This window comes from Lepeophtheirus salmonis, chromosome 1, assembly GCF_016086655.4.
Source record: "Lepeophtheirus salmonis chromosome 1, UVic_Lsal_1.4, whole genome shotgun sequence".
NCBI classification, from domain to species: domain Eukaryota; kingdom Metazoa; phylum Arthropoda; class Copepoda; order Siphonostomatoida; family Caligidae; genus Lepeophtheirus; species Lepeophtheirus salmonis.
Window position 1 is genome coordinate 44,926,501 of NC_052131.2, and position 18,528 is coordinate 44,945,028.

Consider the following 18,528-nt stretch of genomic DNA (forward strand, 5'->3'; position numbering starts at 1 on the left):
GGATCCATCAAATCGACTGGATAGTTTGTGAGTCTCTCATTAAAAAGGGCGAAAGGGAAAGGAAGAGATGTGTCTCCTTGTTTGTTAGCCAACAGCTACTTCTTCCTCCCGAATTCTCACCATCTTCTTCTTGATCACTTCTAAAGGGTAAGAATAGACTACTGTCTACTACTACTAAAAGTATTAAAGAAATGTCCACATTATTTTATTATTATAATGTTTAATAACAAGGAGGAATATAACTTTTTTTTAATTACTCTACTGACGTCAGAGCTCTATTTAATTAAATCACCAATTCCCTCCCTCACACAACCTCTCTTCTCATTAACGATATCGGATATTCAATCCTTCTTTCGCTCTCTTTTTGTTTCTTCGGGCAACTCTCCCAATAAATGGATCATAGGAGTACTAATTCATAATGGATGTATAAAGGCAGGAGAAGACTCCCTAACAAGTGTTGCCTCTTACCATTGAACTCATTTCTCATTAGGAAATGTCAGATGTCAATGATGAAAAGATGACTCTCATGGGAGTTTTTATGCTCTACCCCACATTCTCAACCTTCTTGTTCCATCATTCTCCCTCATTTCACCTCGAAACTCCTATCTAGAAATCCCAGTTGTTGTGCGCAATATGAATATGCGTGGGTGTTGACTACTGTTTAGGGTTTAGCAATGTTTATGTACGTTAACATAATATCAATGTATGTTGATCCGATTTTTTTGCGTACGTCTCTTTCTAGTTATAGCTATAGTCTGACATAATATAATTAATAATAATTGTAATAATATCCTTTTTGAGGTTCTTCCCATGCCCTTCTTTATAATTATTGCAATCGTATAGTAATATTCATTATTTCTCTTTTGAATACATATATATTTTAATAGGTGTGATTTTTTCCATTAAAAGAAATTTAATGCGTCGGCCCCTTTTTCGTTATTTTTGAACAGTTGTTCAAAATTCACTTTTTATTTTTGTACTTCTCCTTGTTCACAAATAGAACCAATTAATATAATCTAAATAATACATATTAATAGTTATTTATTTAACCTTTTGAAATTAAAAGTAACGGTAGATGGAAGTTAGATCTTGTATATGTATATATGTAATTCTATATTTAAAGAGAGAGAGAGAGCTTATTATAACGGACAAATTTAACTCGTGATTTTTCTTTTTATTCAATCCTTTAATTGTGAATGAGTGAGTTTCCATAGCATTTGCTAGGATGATGATGATGATAAGCGCGAGGGGAGGAAGGAAACCATTTGTTTACCATTAACCAGATATTGAGCGGCAGATGTAGTAGATCTGGGAACAGGAGAAGAGTGGGTAATTCTTCCGGGTTCTCCTTCTTTTAAAAATAAAAAATCTTACACACACTACTATAATATAAAAGTAGTCTTCTTGCGTCAAGTCGACCTTCAATAATGTTTTTTTTTTTTTTTTTTTTTTTTTTTTTAATAAACAAAGTCTATTGTATGTAGTATGTAGGCAGTGTTTTTAATCAGTAATCACACACAGATTACACATTCATATTGTTAGATCTGTGCATTTCTGTATTGTACCTAGTAATGTTGTGTAAGGAGCTTCCTAATTTCTTTTTAATCATCATGGTATTTATGTGTTCAATTCATCATCCTATAATGTCTGTATTTTTAGAACCAAGAATTACATGTTTATTTATTTGTTGTCATTCATCTTTCTCTAGTTTGTAAACTACCTACATTTATATTAGTATTTAAAAACACAACTTTTATCTGATCATTATGTTATACTTTCTATTATATTAATAATAATTTTTTCTCTCTAAATGAATGAGTTTCTATTATTTGTATAATAATATACTTTTTATAGTATAATTTGCTTATTTACTTAGATTACAACTTTTACTAAAGTATTAATTCTTTCTCTATGTTTCATTTCTCTCTCTCTCTCTTTCGTTGCCTTCCTGTGGCGGAATGGGGTGTTTAGATAACACAAATTAACACACGAACAACATAATACTCACTACACCAATAGTGAATGATGTCGTTCTTATCATCCTCACGAACGAATAATGAGGGGGAGTCATCAAGAGGAGAAGGAGGTGTTCGCAGCTTTTTAAGTTCTATAGTCGAAAAGAAACAAGACAAGTATCATCCACTCAATCATTATACTCAAGATAAACACAAAGAGGAAATCGAAGAGGACGAACTCTCACCTTACAAGTCTATTAATTTCTCTGGAGATGAAGAGGAAGAAGAAGAGAGTAGTATAATAGATCCCATTAATAAAGATTTTTGCTTTTTCGATTCTCTGACTAAAAAGTGGGTGAATTTTGAGGATTTTTCAGAAGTACCTTCAGTCTATGATGAGAGTGTGAATCATCCTTCTCTTCGTATGTGGGATGAATCCCTTTCTAAAATAGAGGAAGTGACTGAGTGCTCAACAGGAAGAGGAGTTGAATCTAAACAACGATTCATCCTTCCTCTCAACAGCTCTACCACGAGTAGCAGTAGAAACAACAATAATCATAATTCAAGTAACAACCCCAATAATAGTAGTAGTAATAATAGAAATTCGTCTCATCGTCCCATCATCGTCTCGACACCCTCATCATCCGTCTCTAGTTCACCATTTGATAAGTCTGCTTCTCCTTCCAGCCTACGAAGACAAATTTCCTCAAATTCATCTGTGAATGAACCTGCAGCTATTAATCATATTTACCCTCGATTAAATAGAACATTACCATCCTCTAGACGTAGTTCGATTGATGAATCCGTTGAATCTTTTCCAATCAACTACTCCAAGAGCAGTTATAATAGTAACGTTGTAAATAATATTATTGGAGGAGGTGTTGTTAGTGGCGGTAAAATTACTCGTGGAAGTCGTCCACCCGGAGGATCTTACCATAATAGTCCAGCTTTAGAGCGACGACGAAAAAAAAGTGTTATACCTACAGCATCAACGTCTACACCTTTGTCAACCCGTCAAAATCGAAGCCAAAGCATATCAAACTTTAGTCGATCTGCTTCTAGCAATTTAAATAAAAATAAGTCTTATAGCAGTGGAAATATATCTGTCAAGAGTGACTACAGTCATGTTCAAAGTAAAGTGAAAGCATACATCAAAAGTATTAAAGATCTACCAAAAAAAGCCCGATGATTTTTCATCATTTCAAGCAGGAAAGAAGTCTTTAAGTATGAGTAACCTGTCTTCGTCTAGATATTTCCCCTCTACTTCAGCCGTTGGAGGACAGTATCCACTGAATTCGTCATCTTCGAATATTGCTGCCTCAAATTTAAAATCTTTTTTGAGCTATGCCAATCTTGACGAGATGACTATTACAGTTAATAAGTACAACGCCAAGAGTGCAGACAATTTAAACAGCAAATCAAAATTTGATACTTCAAGGATATCGAGGCTCCTCGATAACATCAGTGATGAAGAAGCAATGGAAGAGGTCATCGATAGTGCAGCTGAAGATGACGAAATCGTCATTGATGTTGAAAACATTCTAAGTCTTGCTTTAAATGAAAGAAGAGACAAGCAAGAAGCAAAAAAGGTTTTATCACAACTACAAACTAATTATGATAGGCTACAACGAAAATATGCTGAAGCCGAGAATACCATCGATAAATTAAGGTAAAAACAAATAAACATATCTACAGTGTTTTTGAGATAAACGTATTCCTTTTTTTATATATTTTTTTTTTATCTTGAATATTTTGGTTTTGAAATATTATTATGTAAATGACAAAAAATGTAATTGGAAATGATTTTATAACGTATGAAGGATTATTTTTATTCACTATGTCATTAGGTAATTCATAATGTGGGGCTTGAGGGTGACTGTGCTGTCTGTAATGAGTTCATCCACAGACCTGGGGCTTTAATTTGTCCTTAATATTATAATCAAGAGTATTGAAATGGGTTCCGTTAGAGGACCGAAAAAGATAAATTTTCCTTCCATCAGTTTTTGGTCTTCATGTTCGTACAAGCTGGCATAGAATCCTGCAGGCACCTTTTATATTGAAGGAACTTTCATATATCGTCTGTCTTGCGCAATACAATTCGAGCACTTCTTCTCTTTGCCTCTACTCTAAAAGTCAAAAGATTGTTTCTGCAAAACTTTTTAATTATTTATAGATCTTGCAAAAACCCTTTAAGCAAAGTATCTTTTATTTATTCTGTTCACACATATTGATTTATATGCAAGTGAATTTAATATAAATAAATATATAATATCTTGACTGTATCAATAATACACCTTTATGTACGTACGCATAATAACTTTTTTGGCTCAACTTAGTCACTTTATTATATTGCTTACACATTTAGAAGTAGGGGGAGTATAGTTATTGTTGTCAAATTATTTATTAGAACGTTGGGGCTCGTGTTACCTGGCCTATGGTATATATGGGCCTCTGAGATAACCTTTTAAATTTTTGTATTTCCATTATCATAATTAATATTCCTGTAATTTCTTCTGATTGTAGACAAAAGGAGTCAATGTAAGCTTTGAGTTGTTACCCGCATAACGTATATTATTGTTGCATCCACTATAATGTATTTCCTGTTACTGTTGAATGAATTATTTATGAATTACAAGTTTTTCTAAAAAAGATTATTTTTAATTTAATTCAGATTTGGTACTGCTGCAACCCATTCATCCAATTCCTCAATTAATAAAGCTTCTACGCCAACTCTTCCAAAGGATTTCCTAAACTATACATCTACACATAATACTAGTAGTAATAACAGCAGTAGCATCAAACTCAACAATGAGGATCTATTATCCGGTATCTCAAATCCACGAGTATCTTCTCCCATCAACCAGAAGGAGAAGTATGAGATAACAAAGCAAGCTCTTGTTGATATTCAAGATCAGGTGAGGAGGTTAAACTTAATACATCAATATTTAAGTTAATACAATGATTTATCTAAGTTGTACATTTTATAACTAGCTATATAGAAAGTTAATCGATAATAATATGTACTTAATGGATAAAAAGAAAGTATTGATGAAATGGATAGATTATTATACTATTATTAGTTTTAATCATCTTAATTGACGTGATCTTTTTTTTTCCATTCTAGCTCTACGGTCTAGAAATCCTGTCTGATACTTTAGACCCGAAGGAAAAAGAGTCAGCCATGGAAGATGTGAGACGTTCTTTTCATAGTATCTTGGTTAACTTTGATAATCAGGTGAGAGGTAGAAATGGATTAATGTGAACACAAACATCATATTTAACATTAATATTTCAGAGAGGAAGTGGCTTAAATGAAGGGTCTAAGTCGGACTCTGACATGGTGGAGCTTTTAAAACAAATTGGTAAAAAGTTATATGTCAAAGAACCCAAAGTTCCACACATTCCTAATGAAAAGCAAAAAGAGTTTCTTGATCCATTCGAGAAAGTATCAAATTGGAAAACTACCAGTGCATCTGGAAGTCCTACGCCTCGAATTGATTCAGTCTCCTCTTATGCTGGCAATACTCCCAGTAAACCCATCTCCAAAATTGCAGATATTTTGCTGCGACAACAAAATAACGATTTTGATAGTGGGTGCTGTCCAGGTTCTGAGAGGAGTGTTCGATCCAAGGAATCGCACTATCGTCACAAGAATCCTGATGGTACTCGATTACTCCCTTATAACAATTACTTTAAGAAAAAGAGTCATCCTTCCTCATCCATCATTGAGTCTTCTTCTACCACAACTTCTATTCAGGAGGAAGAAGATGATGACGAAGTTCAATCATCCACTTCCAAAAGACAAATCAAAAGAGTAGATACAGACTTAAGTTCGTCTGAGGAAGAGGAAGAAGAGGATCCGAGTTCAAATCGGCAGCCAAAAGTGTTAGTGCAGCAGATTAATCAAGATATTAATGAGTTACGTTCCTTATTTGAAGATCATAGGGAAGAAATGATGTGGCTTGTGTCTCAAGAAAATAAAAAAGATGAACTTAATTCTCATAATGTTAAAAAAAATCCAGCAGCTATTCCGGGCGATATTTTTGTTGTTGATGAGAGTCAACTCCGTCCTCCTTCTTCATCATCTCGTCGATCTCTATCAAGTCTTCATTTTGCAGCTGTTTCTTCCTCTTCTCCGCCTGTATCACCCGGTGGAACACGACGTGTTCCTCCTGGCAGTGGACCTTGGATTTCTCCTCTTCACTCAAGATATCTTTCTCAAAGCCAGTCTCTTCGACGGTGTGGCCATATCGGTCAGGTTCGCAAAAAGTTTGATTCTGAAGATACAGCGGAAGATGTGAGTATGGACGATAGGGAAATTCGACGGATAGAGTTTGAGCGCCGTCGCAAAAGCAAACTGACAAAACGTAGAAGTAGGGAGAATATTCTAGCAGATTCTGAATTTGTTGAAGATGGAAGAGACATAACTGGAGAAGGCGAACGACGGATATTCATACCAAAGTTAAAAATTGAAGATTTGTGGACAGATCGAACTGGTGAAGAGGATAATATTGAAGATGAAAAAGAAGGCTTTTCTTCATCTGCGTCCTCATCGAATCCAAATAATGTTGCACTCAGCACTCTCAAGGAAGGGAAGAAAAAACCAAATAAAGAAATCAAGGAACTTCTTCGATCCCTGGAACATGCAAATAAGATGGCTACTAAACTTAAAGAAAGGTCAGAGGAGATGCTAACTGTATTAAAAAGTGAAATGGCATCGTCGAACAGTAATAATAATAGTAACAGCAACCTATCTGCTAATCCTTCCTCTAATTTTTCTGAAGCTACGATACTCTTAGAGAGATAAGCAGAAACGATGCACGCATAGTTTTAGGCATATACACAAAGTCTGATCCATATTTAGTATCTTATTCTTCCATGTAGAACCTGAGCTCTTACCATGTACATGCTATTTCGTAGTGCATGTGTCATTTTTTAATGCAGTTAGTTGGAAGTGTACCGAATAAAGAAATTCACTGCTTGCTACTATTTCGTCTCATTCACTATAATTCCCCTATATTATTGAACATTAAGAATGATTTTACACGAACAAGACGCTTTAAACACCTCCATCCACCATTCTTATTGAGCAGTTGTCACTGCTTGTTTCTCTGTGATGATGATTATGATACCTTCCCCCTAATCTGTCCGTCCAAGTCATTCCATCCACGTAAAAAATTTTGTGGTCTATATTTTGTCATTCTTATCTTAAAATGTACTATTTTATCACAATTATCTTCTATTTTAAGTGTACCTATATCTATAAATATATATGAACTAATATCCTTTCTATATTAATTCGTAACTTAATTATTTTTGTTCATTTAAAAAAATTTAAATCATCATGCAAGTCGTTGTATTTGATACAGATTAATAATGACTTACTAATTTTATCTTTTGTACAAGATCTCTTTATAATATTATGTTAAACAAAAACGTTATTATTTCGATTACTACTATTTAAATTGCAAAATATATACTATAAAATAAAAAAAGGAAATAATTGTATACATGATTATGATTCGATCGTAATTATTTCACTTATATTGTTTTTACATACTTTATTTATTTCTGTAGGTAAAAGTCTCAGAACATTAGCATGAATGATTGTTCTTTTTATACTAATGAGTAATTGGTTAGTGGATTAAAGCTTTTTATGTAACTATTGTCTGTGGATGAATATTTGTACGGTACATATCCCCATAATCGTAATGCTTCGCCGCATTCTTTCTGTATACTGAGGATCTCCTCTATTTTTAAGTCCTTCATCCAATGATAGGGAGCCGTCTTTGAGTTGCGAAATGTTGAGGAAACACCACCTTTTTTTATAGCTGTATGAGACTTTAGAAAATCTCTGACCTTGTCATGGTACACAAAGCTAAAGAAATCTAGAACTTTTTTGGAATTATTGAAAGGATCATTGGAAAAGTCTTCGTAGCGAAAAACCCTGTAAAATTTAAGTACAAAAAATGAAGAAAAAAAATTCACATAAACTCACATGAACCGATTTGGATAGTCTCGTATTAATTCTTTGGCTGAGTGATAGTCAGATGTAAGATCTGAACAAAGATTCTTAGGTTCATAACAATCTGGCTCTCCTGGACACCAGTCCCTATGCTTCCGTGATTGTAATGTTCCTCGAGGATCACGCACAATATGAAGTATCTTTATATTTTGTAAGGATTTATCATCTAAGAATGATCGTGCAAGACTTAAGCGTAATCGAACTGTTTTCAATGTTTGAAAAGGATGAATCGCACATATTTTGTCGAGAGTCTGAGGATTCCAACATGCCTTGTTTTTTCCATTAAGGCAATGATTCCATAGTCTCTCATTGTGATTAAAAAGCCAGTGGTGTTTCTTTCCATAGCTAAGGTAGTCTCCTATACATAAGTACATAAAAATATCAAAGATTCAGAAACATACTGTAACCTATTTGATATTACATATACCGGCGTCAAGGGGACGTCCAATGCATCAAGGATTCGGTTTTATAAAATACATTATATAATGAATAGTAAGTGAAAACGCTATTTTAATCAATATAAATTTGATTGAACTAGATCCGGAATTAAATTACTAAAAGTAAAACTGAATCAACAACACAGAATTAGTCATTTGCATTCTATAAAAATTTGTATTTCTTTATTTTTGGGTAAGAATGGGGGCAAAACTATTACCCCTTTCAACGTCTCATGGTTAATAGAAATACATGTATTTCTATTAACCTTGGTGCCACTCATATATTTGGACTGATACATTTTTTTCCCCAAAATATAATTTATTTAATAAATTAAAGAAGGATGGGGTCAATTGGTTGAATTTTAGTTTTTGGTTCATAACTCTTCGTTTCAAAAATTATAATTTTATTTTTAAATACTTGAAAGTAACTCATACTATGGGCTATCAATCTGTATTAGTTTCATTAAATTTATATAATTGATTGTATGTTTTTTTTGGGCAGTATAGGTATTAAATAATATTAAGTGGGAAAATCATATGGCATATTAAAGTTCCTGAACCTCAAAGAAAAAAGTAAGGAGGCTTATTCAATACATTAAATCATAAATTTTCGGAAGCTATTAAGATTTTTTTCTATCTAAATTAGGTTACCCCTTGCCAAAAAAAGGGAACAATTATTGTAAAATGAAATAAATATATAGCCGGTTATAACAGCAATGTATGTGGTGTGGCTCAAAAAAAAGAAGAAGATCAAGTCCTCCAATCTCTTTCCTCCGCTTACTACATAAACACCCTCTCTCCCTCCACGGGTTTACTTGTTTCGTCGGATTAAGATGTTATTTTTTACTCGATATTAAGTAATAATCTTAATTCATAAATAACTCTATGAAATTCAATTCAGTTCTTGGAACGACCGCCAGCTTGATACCACATTGACGTTCATTATTGTTGTTTAAGCCTCCGTAAAAGACAAAAAAATACCAATAAAACCTTCAATCCTAATTGGGTTTGTCTTTAGAGCCTTTTTTTAAATCACGTTTTTAAAGTATGATATCGATTCAAATCCATATTTCAAAGTGAAATAAATATACAGAGGAAATTAAAGGTAATAAAAAATTATAAAAAACCATACCAACATTCAAAAGATAAAATATTTATTAAGTTATCTTGAATAAAGTTGAATAAATAAGCAATAAAAAAGTTTCTTGAAAAGTCCCATCTAATCAAAAACATTGGATATGAAAAATATTTAGACTAAGGTTAATTTTCCTTCCTCCCAAATCTTAATGCTTTACTACAATTAGTGAAATAATCGACTAAATCATATTTAATTCTGGAACATTTTCACGCAACATTTCAATGCTTATCTATCAAAATTGAATTTTTTGTAATATAAGGTTTATTCCTTAGTTAGCTATAATTATTAATATATATCAATTGAAAAAAATATGCACAACATTTTAGCTTCCTAACTAAATACTTCATTTTACTTTATTTTTTGTTTAATTAGACAGAATTTTTAAGAACTGTATTCAAGATGACTTAATCAATATTTTATCTTTCGTATGTTGCAATGTTTTTTATGAATTTTTATTACCTTTAATTTGTATATATATCGTTTTTTCAAGTCGAAATATGGCTTTGAATCGAAATTATACTCTTAAAGTGTTATTTTTTTTAAAAATGGCGTAAAAGGCCAAACCTACTGCGAATGAAAATTTTAATGGTCATTTTCGTGTTCTATGGTATAAATAACAATATTAAATGTGGGATTTTTAGCCGTTACGTGAAAATACTGTTGCATAGTGTATCATCTATATTAACAATAATTATTTTTATTTTTTTTGGAAATGGACTTCTATATACAGCAAACGATAAGCTTAAACATAATTAACTTCAGTGGCTAATTGTGGCTAATTGTAGGTAAGATTACTTAGATGAAGATAATCTATATTGATTTTTTTAAAGGTATCAATTTTTTTAGTTAAGCACAAAAAAGTTTGATATACCTATTTGACACTACCCATAGGGGCAAATGATTGTACCTTACTTTTTTCATAAATTGAATTTTGTAGTTTATTTTTCAATCTCAAATTAACGCTGCTTATGTGAAATTTATAGTTAAGATAGGTAATTATAACATGGAAACATGAAACATTTGAAAAGTTAACCTTTTTTTTTGGACAAATCTCCAAATCCCAAAATACATACATTGGGTCCCCACCCTACCTTAAAAAGAATATAAAGGAAATTGAATATATTGAACATTGATAACAGAAAATAAAGTTGATTAATAGTATCATTGTTCAATATTCAATTTCACTAGTATATCACTGATAACCATGGATATACAATGATTTAAAAAAAAATCTGATAGTGTCAAAACTGTTGAAAAAGATGATCGAATGCGTTGTTTCGAACTGGAATCTCTCAGGTTAAGACAGCTGATATTTTGCTAGTGGCTCGAACCTTGATATAAATAAATAGTGACAGCACGTATTTGGAGTATAATTATGAATAAGGTTGCCAACATGTAACTTATACATATATCAGTGTCAGACTATCTGGCCGGTGACAAACCTGACCAAGTAATTGATTTTGAAAAGACCATATGCAAATTACATTCTTACCTAAATCATCATATTTACAATGAAGTAAGGACTTAATAACATTAATAGCTTGATCAGCAAGCCCGGGATCACTCTCTCTAACTTGTCGAATCCCTATATAAAGGAGAGGTTCATAGTGATAAAATGCAGATGGATGTGATGTGAGAATATCCCCCATAAATGTTGATCCACTTCTCCATGTTGTAAATATCTATATGGAATTATATTAATAGATTATTAAGTGAACTATGTAAAGATTTAATTATGTCAGCTATCTTACGAGAGCACGAAGAGGTTGGCCTCCTTCCTCTAGCAACAAATCCGCCCATGAAGGACTATATCTCTGTCCTTTTTGGTTCAACAAATGTATTTGATCCAGTGGAAAATCTTTCAATTCATCTGAGACACGATGTCTTGCAGCTTTAATCTCTGAGCTTTCCAGTAAAAATTTTAATGCTGTTTTTCCCTGTTGCAAATATCCAAAAGTTGGCAAAGAAGCATTCAATGGCGAAGGTGATGTGGGAAGAAATGGATTGAGTGGTAAGAGATTGTTGAGTATAATGACATAAACACCGCACATTAAAATGAGAGAAATGCCAATCTTCCGACCTATTCGACTCATTTTGGTCTCCCCTAAAGGAAAAAATACAAAATAAGTGTAATTATTTGAATGACTATAATATTACATAGATAAATGGAAGCATAGTAGTAAGGACTAAGGAGTACACTAGATACTGACGACTGTACGAGTACATACGTAAACATGGATCATGAAGCAAGTGTTTATTTAAAATTCTAGCATGAGAAAGTTAAAGACTATGTAATGAATATATAGCAGCTATTAGAAAGCAAGTAAAAATTGATGATGACTCCATGAGAGAGAACACAAAAAATATTTCAAAAAATCCTTTCAATGTAGTGATCAATTACACAATAATGAAGAGGGAAAAGGACACTTACGATTGAATTCAAGTACGGTAAGATTCTTTTAACTCTGAAGCATGCTACAGTAATATCCAGAATTATTTTAACCCTTAAATACTTTTTGTTGCACATGTGCAACATACAAAAAAACACCTTTATATTTAATATTGAACAAAAATGTGTCAAATCGCAACTTTTTTTTACATCTGAAGCAACCCTCTTGGTAAGTGTGAGAAGATAATTTTGCATCATAAAACACGCTTAGTAGGTGATTAGTAATTAGGAAAAAAATACCCAAAAATCATTTTTTTCCCCTATTATATTACTTTTATGAACCGTTTTTCACCTCATGATATTATTTTCAGGCAAAAAAGAAAAAGAAGCATTTAAGGGTTAATTTGTAATAAGAAAATATTTATACAATCATATAGCTAAAGGATCGATCCTCTTTACTGTAATTATATATAAATACAAAATGAATTATGCCAGTTTTGATACTAATACTATATATGTTAATATATTTCATGGAACAATGATAATTATTTTATAATTATCATTGTTAGTAGGGGATAATCAACAAACCAACAAACAAAAATCCTACAGTTGCAACTAATATGTATAAAGGTTCTTTCAACAAATTGATAAATTGAAGAGTTGAGTCAATCCTATTAACTATCAAATGACATGTACCTACTAGTAATTATATAAATGGGAGTAAATTCTGTTGTAAATGTTTCTACATAGTTTATCACTATAATTGATATTATTAATAAAGTTAACATACTCAAATATTTTGTTGGGATAGTTGAACTTATAAATAAACCCTCTTCTCCAATTAACTGCTTGAGTACTGAGGCTCATAGAAGTAACATTTGTCTAAGGATGATATTATGGCATGAGATAGGCCTTTTCCATCCAAGTTTTGAATTATTTTAAAACATCAGCAAGAAACAACATACTGTTGCTTCTAGTTCCAAGCATCTACTGATAAGTGCTACAAATGTAATGCCCTCTGTCTTTGAACTAAGACGGCCCAAAATAACTTATAGCCTGATATTTATAAAATATAAGTATTACTATGAAATATGATACTGACAGTACACAAAATTTTAAGGCGGGCGTATAAATATAATTATTATAAGATGTAACTTAAATTTACCATTAACTCTGAGGGATAACTTGTTCTCCGTACAAACAATAATAATGAAATAATTATGTAATCATTTTTCCAACTACATAATATTATTAAAACTATAATGAAGGTAGTTTGAACATCGAAGAAGTAGTTAGAAATACCAGCAAGTATAGAACAGGCTTCAATAATGATAAAAATGGCCCATTGAATGAATCAATACTCACTATAACGGTGTTTACAGGTATAATGTGGTATTTATAAATAATAAGTATACAGCATAATATTCCCAACTAGGATTACTATCTCTCACTACTACGAATAAGTCTGACTAGCCGGTTAGGGACGTCCTCAGGATTTTCAAAAAAACTAAAAAAAATGAAAAAAATTTGTAAGAAACTAAATTTGGTCAAATTGAATTATTCGTTTTATTCAATTACATACTGACATTTATTACTATTTGAATCTACATAAACAATATATATTCAATAATACTCTAATTTGATGCTACTTTGAAATAATTTTATAAGACCGCATATTTGAAATTATGTACCAACAATAAAGCAGGTGATATCGAATGCATTGCCTATTTTTAATATTATACAAATTAATATTTATACCTTTTTATTTATTTACTTTTGAAGTAGTAGAATATCTGTACATGACTTCAAACTATATTGTATCATTATTTTGATTTTTTGTAATTTTATACCTATTACACATAACCTTTTGATCTCTGATAATTATATCTATTACATTGAAAAATCATTAATGTTGTTTGTACTTATTTTAGTGCAGAAAGTTAGGAATTATTTATTTCTAAAAGTCTTTATAGACTAAATACTCAATTACCGTTAACTATGATAATACCATTTACAAAAATATAATGCTTAATGTGTATAGACAAAAGAAACTTTTATCGAAGTGAGATGTACTTCAGTCTTTAACAATGATCAGGGATTATTATTATGATAACTTATCTGTTAAGACTGAATTTTAAAGAAAATTCTAGAAGCATTATCTTTTAATTGTGGTTTTTATAATAGTAAAATGATAATTGAATATTCACCCTAATATTATATTCAAGTATGTTCGAGTCACGTTTCCAACTCCATGAATTAAAGCAAATTTTAATAAAGATAGCTATAAGTCTAATCCAAGGGGATAGAGTTTGCTTTTAAAGATAAAATATTTATTACATTATCTTGATTACAGTTCCTAGTAAAATTTCTTATCATGATAAAATCAAAAAAACAATCGAAATGAAGGGAAATATTATTAAGCAAATATTATTCTTTTAAAAAAAGTGCTTTATCATAGCTAAAATTAAAGAATAAACCTTATACCACAGTTTATAATAAAATGTCCTTTAAAAAATGTTGATTTTAATTGATTTTTTCTATTTAAAAGATATTTTTTTGGGTGTGTTTATTTTAACTAAAGTAGAAAATAATTTTCTTAAATTAATAAACTAAGTACTGTAAATATAAGCTTAAACAGCTTATATTTTACCGATTTCAAAAAATATTTAAGAAAAAATAGAAAGCTTAAGCATTGAACAATTATTATTTCAAAAGACATTTATACAAGTATGATATATTTTTAATTTAACTCAATTTTTATAATCAAACTCATTATGTACATATAATGTATACATTACTTAGAGAATAAATAAATTTGACCATTTAACTAGCATGGCTTCAAAAATTAGCATGCAGTAATAACCAACCCCTTATAACCTTTTCAATCAAATTGCATCAAAATTCCTCGATATCTAAGTTACATTTTTTGTCTCGGAATTAATCAACCTGCAACCAACTCCATGCAAAAAAAAAAAAAAGGATAAGTATTTTAACAAATTCTTCAACTGATAATTTTTTCCCAAATTGTTTGAATTGTGAATTAGCTCAATTCTATCTTCAGTGTTAAAGTGCATCGTAATATATATGGTTCATTATAAAAGTTGATTTATTAAATATGCAAAAATTATTTTGCACTCCCATCAATTACAAAAAAGAGCTTTTTCCATACTCATTTCAATGTTTCTCTTTCCCCCTTTTTTTATTTGTTCAATCAATATTAAAACAATCGTAATTATGATTATTAAACTATGAAATTCAAAGTCACCCCTACACATGTTTAAAGGTTTCGTGAATTAAAAAGAAGCTCCAAGTTCCCTTTATCATCATAATTCAAAGCCTTTTATTACTTCCAGACTTAGTAAATGTTTAAACTGCTGGGTTACGATATTTAACTTCAATTTTTTTGTTATCAATAGCTCCACTGACGTCATTTGGGCATACCTTACTCAATCATTTTATCTTGATTGTGTACGTAGTTTTTTGGTGTTAGCATTAGTAGCTAGGCTAAGGAGAGGAAGTAAGCCGTATTTATTAAATAATAATTTTTTATTATAAATATAATACTTAACAGAATAGACAGTAGTAACTAGTAGAAGTTGTAAAGGAAGTTCAAGGCGGGTTTGCGTGCCCTTATATTTAGACACTTGCATAGCATGTTGTTGCAGTTTTATCGTGATAGGCTCAGCAAGGCAAAAGTGGTTTAATTAATTATAATTATAATTGATAATATAAGGGTGCTATAAGTGCAAAACCAAAAAATTGTTCATTTATTTTATTTATTATAGTCAAGAAGGAGGAGTTGCATGGGTCTTTTTGTATCATGCTGTACTTATATTCACTGTATTCAGTATAATTATTATAGAGAGTTGTAATAATAATATAATACATTTAATATGTACTTACATAATTTTTAAAACAATATTTCCTCTCATGCTAGTTTAAGGGCTTGAAATATGTATCTTTCTACTATCCGAAGTCGATCCATAGTGAATTGGACGGGTCTCCTCCTTATCTTCATTCTAATCGTTCTCTTTTATACTGTATGGCTTAATAGAAATAGTACTACCATTGATAGAGATCATTTTGTACCAGAGATCTCAAGAGCTCAAGTCAAGGAGGATTCAATTAAAGTATTAGAAAAAGGTAATTTAATAAACGGTTAATGAATCTTTTATTAATATTTCTTATTTCCCTTTTCAGGGATTGCATTTGATAATGTCCATAGATTTAATCCATCCTTTAGTTGTCAAGACAAATACCCTTTTACTCGTAGGGAGCAAAGAGGGAAATACTGGGTCCTTTATAATTATGTTCGTCCATCTAATAAAAACTATACTTGTGATGAGAGTATTACGTATACTACCCATGGAGACTTTACATTTAATGATAATTTAGTTCCACTATTAAAAAGATGGAATGGACCAGTCTCTATGGCCCTTTATGCTCCTGGATGGGACTTTTATAGTTCTCTCAAGTCCATTTATTATTATCAAAACTGTGTTAATTCCTCTTTAGTTAAAGACTTTCTTACGTTTCATCTATTTTTTGACAATAATCATTTACCATCTTTTCGAAATGAAGAGGGATCAAATGAAGTGCAACCTCCTCCTCCTATCCAGGATTTTGAATCAGAGACTACAAATTATAACTGCAAATCTATCCTCAAAGACATTCTACAGTCCAATCAAACTTTATATAAACAAGTAATTCTTAGGAATATATATATATTAAATGACTGTCAAGCTAATAGATTAATCGGTGTGTATTTTTACATTCTTATTTAGAAAAATAAATTGGATTATCCAGTGAATGTGGGTAGAAACATTGCTCGACAAGAGGCAACTACTCATTTTATATTCCCTTCTGATGTTGAGCTCTATCCCTCACCTGATCTTATCCCTGCTTTTCTGTCCATGATAAGGGAAAACACAGATCCTGCTCTAAGTAGACCTAATCCTAGAGTTTTTGTTAACTCAATCTTCGAAGTCCAGAAAAACATTAAGAAAATGCCAGGAACAAAGGTGGAACTCTTAAATGCTCTGGAGACTGGAGATGCCATTCCTTTTCATCAAAAGGTGTGTCCCCTTTGTCATAACATCCCTAATTCTAAGGAGTGGAAAAATGAATCCGTTATTGAAGGTATTCAGAAAAAAATTCATATATTATGTACATATGTGTGTGTTAACTCTTATTTTTTTAATTCAAACCTCTAGATAAAATGAAAATATTTCATACGGCGAAACGGGTTAGTCCATTCCAACATTGGGAGCCCATATATATAGGAACAAACGAAGAGCCTCTCTATGATGAAAGACTGAGTTGGGAAGGACGTTCCGATAAAATGACACAGGTAGAGTTCCAATATAATTTTAATATTCTGTATTTGATTAGTCATTTTTTTTTTTCATCTTCAATCTTTAGGGCTATCAACTTTGTTTAAAGAACTATGATTTCCATATACTAAACAACGCATTTCTAATTCATCGTCCTGGAATAAAATCTCAAAACAAACCAAGTAAGAAGCAACTTAATCAAGTGAGTCGTCAAAACCATTTCATTCGTAATAACATCTCTAAAGAAATTGATCTTCTGTATGGTCAACGAGAGGGCTGCCGTTTGTATTAATGGTGGATAAACTCACATGTGATAATAATTTTAAAATTTAATACAAATTCCAATTTGAATCCTTGAAGTATTCAAATGCACATACGATGTATGTATGTAATCAACGCTATTATGATAATTTATTGTGTTTTTGATTCAATCATAAAATAGGTGCTATGTTACGAAGTCAGTTACAATTATTATTAGTCAAATTACGGGGTTTTTTGTAACCTTATGGCTTGTGAAGAATGCGTTTTCTTACGACTATGTATTTTTTTTTTTTTGTAATAAAATCATTATGTATTAAATACAAATAAGATTTTTTAACGGTTTTTATGTGCATTCTGTTTATTCAATTTCTAGGATTAGTTCATGGGGATTGATGAATAATGTCTAAATGCAAATGAAATTATCGATAAATAATTCTCGTCCTATTTATTCCAGAGTTGAAATTGATCACGACTAGAGTGTGCTCTCTCACTCTCTGCTCATATGGCTGCCTATAAGTACTTAGTTATTCGATAAGAGTTAATATATAATCAAAATGAGTTTTCCTCCTAGATGTGACTGATATAGTTTTTTTTTAAATATATAAACATATAGTTCTCTTTACTATAAGGACTGATGATAAAATACTTATTTTAAAAAATATCTTAATTCCTAATCAAATGAAGCATAAATTCATATTACAAATTATTATCAATAATTATTGTATTATATAGAATATTATGATAAGTAACTTCGCTGGGAAACACTATTATTTATAATATTAATAGTCCATCAATAATAACTTTGTGTATCATTATGACGTAATGAGAATAAATTATTTTTTCATTTCTCCCCCTACTACAGGATAATATTTAACTCACTTTTTAAGTTACTTATAGACACTATAGTATATATTCACACCGGAGGCTTGTCTCACATAACTTCTGTTTTAGTGTCATTATGTAATACTATACAGAGTCAATTGAAATTAA

General features: G+C 31.0%; 3 protein-coding genes across 14 annotated transcripts; 2 read left to right on the plus strand and 1 right to left on the minus strand.

The window, feature by feature from the left end:
* Positions 1 to 5: 5 nt before the first annotated feature.
* LOC121131745 (uncharacterized) lies at positions 6 to 7,247 on the plus strand. 2 transcript variants are annotated; one of them, XM_040727109.2, is made up of 5 exons: positions 6 to 147; positions 1,972 to 3,624; positions 4,627 to 4,870; positions 5,080 to 5,190; positions 5,251 to 7,247. In XM_040727109.2, the coding sequence occupies exons 2-5, from the start codon at positions 3,182 to 3,184 to the stop codon at positions 6,760 to 6,762; spliced, it is 2,310 nt and encodes a 769-aa protein (XP_040583043.1). In that variant the 5' UTR covers positions 6 to 147; positions 1,972 to 3,181; the 3' UTR covers positions 6,763 to 7,247. The 2 variants fall into 2 exon arrangements, with proteins under 2 accessions (XP_040583043.1, XP_071750084.1); XM_071893983.1 differs by lacking the exon at positions 6 to 147 and adding an exon at positions 1,398 to 1,613.
* Positions 7,248 to 7,470: 223 nt separating this feature from the next.
* Positions 7,471 to 11,866, minus strand: LOC121131747 (carbohydrate sulfotransferase 4). The gene is made up of 5 exons (XM_040727115.2): positions 11,713 to 11,866; positions 11,307 to 11,659; positions 11,048 to 11,237; positions 7,954 to 8,338; positions 7,471 to 7,902 (listed from the first exon to the last, which is right to left on the minus strand). Exons 1-5 carry the CDS (start codon positions 11,789 to 11,791, stop codon positions 7,572 to 7,574), a joined length of 1,338 nt encoding a protein of 445 aa, XP_040583049.1. The 5' UTR covers positions 11,792 to 11,866; the 3' UTR covers positions 7,471 to 7,571.
* LOC121131746 (beta-1,4-glucuronyltransferase 1) lies at positions 9,253 to 17,880 on the plus strand. 11 transcript variants are annotated; one of them, XM_071893987.1, is made up of 7 exons: positions 9,253 to 9,364; positions 10,197 to 10,329; positions 15,882 to 16,087; positions 16,145 to 16,647; positions 16,729 to 17,083; positions 17,158 to 17,294; positions 17,366 to 17,880. In XM_071893987.1, the coding sequence occupies exons 3-7, from the start codon at positions 15,898 to 15,900 to the stop codon at positions 17,567 to 17,569; spliced, it is 1,389 nt and encodes a 462-aa protein (XP_071750088.1). In that variant the 5' UTR covers positions 9,253 to 9,364; positions 10,197 to 10,329; positions 15,882 to 15,897; the 3' UTR covers positions 17,570 to 17,880. The 11 variants fall into 11 exon arrangements, 9 of the variants coding, with proteins under 9 accessions (XP_071750088.1, XP_071750089.1, XP_071750095.1 ...); XM_071893988.1 differs by having other exon boundaries at positions 9,273 to 9,462; positions 10,113 to 10,329; XM_071893994.1 differs by having other exon boundaries at positions 9,273 to 9,379; positions 10,286 to 10,329.
* The last annotated feature ends 648 nt before the right edge of the window (positions 17,881 to 18,528 follow it).

What these genes read in the sequence shown, in the direction of transcription:
- LOC121131745 (XM_040727109.2), top strand. Translation starts at nt 3,182, where the DNA reads ATGAGTAACCTGTCTTCGTCTAGATATTTCCCCTCTACTTCAGCCGTT. An exon ending in AATACCATCGATAAATTAAG is followed by an intron (nt 3,625 to 4,626) that starts GTAAAAACAAAT and finishes AATTTAATTCAG; the next exon opens with ATTTGGTACTGCTGCAACCC. An exon ending in TTGTTGATATTCAAGATCAG is followed by an intron (nt 4,871 to 5,079) that starts GTGAGGAGGTTA and finishes TTTCCATTCTAG; the next exon opens with CTCTACGGTCTAGAAATCCT.
- LOC121131747 (XM_040727115.2), bottom strand. Translation starts at nt 11,791, where the DNA reads ATGTTTACGTATGTACTCGTACAGTCGTCAGTATCTAGTGTACTCCTT. An exon ending in CTATGCTTCCATTTATCTAT is followed by an intron (nt 11,660 to 11,712) that starts GTAATATTATAG and finishes TTTTTCCTTTAG; the next exon opens with GGGAGACCAAAATGAGTCGA. An exon ending in TTGTAAATATGATGATTTAG is followed by an intron (nt 8,339 to 11,047) that starts GTAAGAATGTAA and finishes ACTTATGTATAG; the next exon opens with GAGACTACCTTAGCTATGGA.
- LOC121131746 (XM_071893987.1), top strand. Translation starts at nt 15,898, where the DNA reads ATGTATCTTTCTACTATCCGAAGTCGATCCATAGTGAATTGGACGGGT. An exon ending in AATTAAAGTATTAGAAAAAG is followed by an intron (nt 16,088 to 16,144) that starts GTAATTTAATAA and finishes TTCCCTTTTCAG; the next exon opens with GGATTGCATTTGATAATGTC. An exon ending in GTTCCGATAAAATGACACAG is followed by an intron (nt 17,295 to 17,365) that starts GTAGAGTTCCAA and finishes TTCAATCTTTAG; the next exon opens with GGCTATCAACTTTGTTTAAA.